Source organism: Anarrhichthys ocellatus, unplaced genomic scaffold, assembly GCF_004355925.1.
Source record: "Anarrhichthys ocellatus isolate YVR2014 unplaced genomic scaffold, GSC_Weel_1.0 scaffold15, whole genome shotgun sequence".
NCBI classification, from domain to species: domain Eukaryota; kingdom Metazoa; phylum Chordata; class Actinopteri; order Perciformes; family Anarhichadidae; genus Anarrhichthys; species Anarrhichthys ocellatus.
Genome location: NW_022280045.1, coordinates 5838557 through 5843987, shown reverse-complemented (window position 1 = coordinate 5843987; position 5431 = coordinate 5838557). Strand labels below are relative to the sequence as shown.

The 5431-nt window shown below is 44.0% G+C and overlaps 1 protein-coding gene across 4 annotated transcripts in view; it reads left to right on the top strand.

The window, feature by feature from the left end:
• The window catches only part of LOC116387407 (protein unc-13 homolog A), a 30894-nt gene that overhangs the window by 5013 nt on the left and 20450 nt on the right, over window positions 1–5431 (top strand). For 3 of the 4 annotated variants that reach the window (XM_031854437.1, XM_031854436.1, XM_031854435.1), the window contains exons 1-8: window positions 164–876; window positions 1089–1188; window positions 2778–2895; window positions 3042–3165; window positions 3742–3812; window positions 4026–4068; window positions 4424–4453; window positions 4738–4951. In XM_031854437.1, the coding sequence (XP_031710297.1) occupies window positions 804–876; window positions 1089–1188; window positions 2778–2895; window positions 3042–3165; window positions 3742–3812; window positions 4026–4068; window positions 4424–4453; window positions 4738–4951 (773 nt within the window). In that variant the 5' untranslated portion in view covers window positions 164–803. Of the gene's footprint in view, window positions 1–163; window positions 877–1088; window positions 1189–2777; window positions 2896–3041; window positions 3166–3741; window positions 3813–4025; window positions 4069–4423; window positions 4454–4737; window positions 4952–5431 lie in introns of those variants that run through there. The other variant, XM_031854438.1, reaches the window with a different exon arrangement.

The window sequence follows — 5431 nt, the reverse complement described above, 5'->3', positions numbered from 1 at the left end:
GTGTGTGTGTGTGTGTGTGTGTGTGTGTGTGTGTGTGTGTGTGTGTGAGTGAGTGAGTGAGTGAGTGAGTGAGTGAGTGAGTGAGTGAGTGAGTGTGTGTGTGTGTGTGTGTGTGGTGGAGGGCAGCAGGTAGTGGAGCATTAAAAATGTATGTGTGAGTTACGTCAAAGCTGGTTAAAAAAAAAAGATGCTGCAGAGAGAGAGAGAGAGAGAGAGAGAGAGCCTGGATTTAATTGTACTCTGGAAAATCTTTCAAACACTTTGTTTGATAAAGATGGGCATGTTCCCTTTGAATGTTCGTACAATAAATACAGGTTTTATTGGGCCCTGAAATATGAAATGGTTTTGCACCACATCTACTACTATTACAACTGGAATTCCTTCTAATAAAAACACGTTATTAACATGAGTATTTAGGGAATCTGTTTTAAATCTGTGCTATGTGGTTCTTTATTTTTGCACGTAGGTATATTCTATACTTCCAGGTTCTGTATCCCATACTGATGAAGCACAGCAGTGTGTGTTTCTATGTGATGCTACCACACCCAGTGCCAACATGTCTGGACCTTATGGCAAAAACAAAAGGCAGAGCACTTACTCCAAATCTGCATAGTTGCAAATTCTGTTCCCTGCGTTAACACTCGAGCAGTTATTGAGTATCCACTGAATACCTATGGCCAGTCAGTGGGGGATTAGAAAATATGTCCAACATGTATTCCAATTCTTAGTCCAGTTTAATGTATAATTCACGGACTGTGTCTAAATGTATCGCGCTCATCCTCTTGTTGTGAAAGTGAAAGCAGATGGCGTTCCTCTGTGTGAATTTGTCCCTCTCTGTGTCCACAGTGAAGAAAGCCAAGCTGGATGGACCCCAAGGTAAGACCCGGGATCCTGGCAGCAGAGAGAGGGAGAGACTCGCTGTTATCTGACATGAATCTTTTAAGCAGACTGAGGACACATTACATGCTGCAGCCATTAATGGAATTGGAGGGATGGGAAGCAGTTACTCTGTAGACTATAATATCTATATCTCACAGGGACTACACATTGTAACCCATCTCTTTCTTCACCCCTTCTCTCCTGAACAGAGAAATTCAACACTTATGTGACTCTAAAGGTACAAAATGTGAAGAGCACAACCATTGCTGTCAGGGGCAACTTGCCCAGCTGGGAGCAAGACTTCATGTTGTGAGTCCGTCATTATCTTCAGACAGAACTCTCTCTCTCTCCTCCTCCTGTTCCTCCCTGTCCCTCGCTCTTTCCTCTACTTTCTCTTTTCATCCTCTCATCTACTCTCCACTTCAGCAGCTTGAGTGCTTTTGTGTGTTTTTTTATCTCTTACATTCTATCAACCTCCCCTCCTCTCCTCTTTTTCCCTGCTCCATCCCGAGTGCCCTTCATCCCTGTATTATTTCAAGTTGCTCTTGCTCTCCACATCCGCACCTCCGACAACCGCCTCATCCTCCTTTTCATCTGCTCTCCCTCGACACCCTTGCCTTCTCTCATCCTCGTTCACAACCTTGGCACCCTCCCAGCCCCTCCTTCCTCTCCTCTGTCACTTCTTCTAAACGCAACGCCTTGATCTTCATCTACTCGGCCCCTCCTCCTCCTCATCTTTCCATTTCAACCTTACCTTTCCCCTCATATTCCCTCTCCTCCTATTTCTGCTCTCTGGGCATCATGAGCAGCATTTCCCACATTTAAATTAGTTTGTTTGATATTGTGTTGGAATAAGTCTTGGAATGATGAGCTTGTTGCAATCATTAAAACATTATACAACACGGAGTGTTTGGCATACAAAGAGAATACCAGCATATGGGCGATAAACGTTGAGAATCATTCAGCATGTGGGATGCGGCAGGCACGGCTGACTGCGGATTCCTGTGCATTTGTAAGATGTTCGGAGGCGTTGGAGCATTGTACTGGGGTTGCATCAGTGAAGCTGTGTTATGTAATGTTTGGGCTGCAGAGAGAGCCTCATCCCCTCCTTCAAACTGCCTTTAAATGACTATCCCCCCCCCCCCCCTCCGTCACAGCCATGAATCAAACAGCCACGTTTCCTTAAAGGAGTCACCACTGAGACGGGAAATCCAGTCCCCCTATTTCTTAATTAAACTTCCCACTCTCTTCCTCCAGGCGTGCGATACAATCACCTCCTCCACTGCCTTCATCACACTCTTCTTCTTTCCTCCCTTCATTCATCTCTCTCTCTCTGTCTCTCTCTGTCTCTCTCTGTCTCTCTGTCGGTCCTGCTTCCTGCTGTCTTGTAAATGTTTTATGTTAGATTCTCTCAGGCTTGCTCCCACAGAGACATGTCTTATATTTGGCACAATGAAGCCCTCAAGTAATTACTATGCATCATATGTGTGTGTGTGTGTGTGTGTGTGTGTGTGTGAGAGTGAGTGCCTCTGTGTGTTTAGCATCTGTCTTGAAATGGTGATGGAAGAAGTGTGTTGTTCAAACTCCGACTTAAGTGAAAGTATTTTCAGCAAAATGTACTTTTCTCTAATTCTTGCTGTTCTGTGAAATATTGCATAATTTGACCTTGAACGACGACAGGTTTAATCTTTAACAATGCACTGAATTTTATTTAAGTTAATCATATGTTCTTTTATGGAAAATCCTAATCTGAAAAGCAACTACAGCTGTCAAATATATATTTCCTATTGAAATGTAGTGGAGTATAATAATTACTTTCCACAGCTGTTTTTATACTAAGGCAGTTACATTTTCTCTTGGTTTTTAACGTTTTTGTCTGTCTTTCTCTTCCTATCCAGCGAAATTAACCGCCTGGACCTGGGTCTGACAGTAGAGGTGTGGAACAAAGGGTTGATCTGGGACACCATGGTTGGCACCGTGTGGATTCCCCTCCATAGCATCCGGCAGTCAAATGAGGTTTGCCGCTAACCACTTGAGAAATCCTGCAGCTAAACACTCTGTACTCGGCTGTACTCGAGGGACTCACTCAGTTGGTGGTTGGACATGTTTTCATCATGCTCATCCGCTTGTGTGTCAGCTGCAAAATGTCTCTCTGTTCGCAGGAAGGTCCGGGGGAGTGGCTCACACTGGACTCTCAGGTCATCATGACTGATAATGAGATCTGCGGCACCAAAGAGCCCACTCTCCACCTGGTGCTGCTCGACACGCGCTTTGAACTGCCCCTCGGTGAGAAATCAATACTCGCATCAAAGTCAGAAACTGTCAAAAGGATGGAGAAGATGAAAATATAGCAAATCATCAACCCTTGAAGGAAGGAGACGAGGACTTGAATAAATGATGTCTGTCTGTATATTTCCACAGCAAACGGTGATATATGAACACCAAATAGTCTCTGACCCACTTTAAAGTGACTTGTGTATTATTCTGTGTGTACGTGGGGAAGGTGTTGGTGTCCTTTCCCTCTCAGTGATCTAGCTGGAATCCTCTTAACATTGATTGGGGGTTATTTTCTTACTGTTTCCTCTTCCTCAAGTCGATACTGTACACCTGACTCCTCAGTTTGTGAACCTAACCTGCTGATAGGGGTTTGGCTTTAAGGCCAATTTTCTATGTCACAAGCCAAAGTATCTGGGTCAAATAATATTTGCAAATGGGTTCTTTGAAATTACTTTGTCATCATTTTTTTGGAGTTTGTACAGAGAACCAAAAAGTTTCGTGAATAACTCTTTTATCAGCCTACAAAGGCGGAGCCTCATTAGGGTTGTTTCTGCCACCTGAGTTTGTCTGGCTTGTTGTTTTCAGATATCCCTGAGGATGAGGCACGATACTGGGCTAAAAAACTGGAGCAGCTCAATGCCATGAGGGACCAAGATGTAAGCTGTCAACCCATTTGATTTAATACCCCAGCACTCGCATTTTAGGAACATGCCAACATGATACATTGGGGTATTAACTATATCATGCATTACAAGATGAAATCCAACTGTACCTTTTCTCCACTTCCTGCATATAGGCATAACATTTACATTTTGTTTACAAGTTAATCTGAAGTGTAAGTTTTATATTTGTCTGTCTCTTCTGTCCAGGAGGAGCAGGAACGCCCTCTACGTGTACCAGGAACCCAGTGCTGTGAGCGACTCATTTGTTTGTGCTGAACAAGAGAATTATGTGTTTAACTGTTGAGATGTAATTAGATTGCTTAAGCTCAGTATGCGTGTGACCACACATGGGTTGCTGTGTGTTAAATGGTAAAAGATTGCTGCACTGTAAAGGATCGATAGTGGTATCGGATGTCCGGAGGCCTGCTGAGCCAGCTGTCGGGTGCAGGAGGAAAGACTCGGAGGCTCAGCACTCCCTCTGTGCTCTCTTTCCATTCGCCAGCTCAATGTGGGAACATTAATGCTTTAATTGTGTGAATGCATGTTTATGTTTGGACACCAGTGCAATTTATAATCAATACTGACACCTTGCCGTTTTATTGCAGGTAACTGGAGTCTATGGGGAGACCAACAAAGTAAGTGTACATAGTGTACATACAGTGCAGTACATCAGTATCTGGGGAATAAAAGAGGTTTACGGGGGCTGACTCAACATGTATATTGGATGAACAGTATCGGACTTGTACTCTTATCTCTGTGCCACATGACAAGTCGTCAACTGGGATCATCACTTTCATTCTGTCATTCTTTCATATTCACTTTCTTATCTCTTTCTCTCGCTTCTCTTTTCTCCGATTACTGCACAATGCGAGGAGACCTGTAAGACTGCTGAATTGTCTTCTCTTGTTCCTCTGTGCAGATGAAGACCCAGACAGTGCTGTGGACGACAGGGACAGCGACTATCGCAGTGAAACCAGTAACAGCATCCCCCCTCCCTACTACAGCACATCCCAGCCCAACGCCTCTGTCCACCAGTATCCCATCAGCCAACAGCACCGCAGCTCCAGAAGCCTCTCTTACCCACAATCTGGCACCAGCCAAGACCTCGACTACCAACATCAGAGGACTGTCAGGTGCGTACCTGCTTCAGTGCGATCAGGAAGTTAAAGTAATGGTTGTCTTCATTATACATTTTTGTTTTGTTTGATCAATTATTTTGTTTAGGAAATTGGGAAAAATGGACATTGCAATCTAGAGCATAAGGTGACTTTAGATTGGTTGCAACAATGAAACTTCATATTCGAGGAAATCAACAGTCTTTCAGAGTGGTTCTCAGAGAACATCCTACTGTTTAATATCAATAAAAGCAAGGAGCTGATGTTAGGAAAGGGAGGCAAAGACACACACCCTCTCTACATTAATGGAGCTGAGGCGGAGCAAGTGAACAGTTTTAAGTTGCTGGGAATCGGCATCACAAACAACCTGACTTGGTCCCCATCATTCATTTCATTATTTACACCTCAGACAGAAATGCCCACCAGTGAATGAACACAGTCAATGACCGCCGTGTGTGTGTGTGTGTGTGTGTGTGTGTGTGTGTGTGTGTGTGTGTG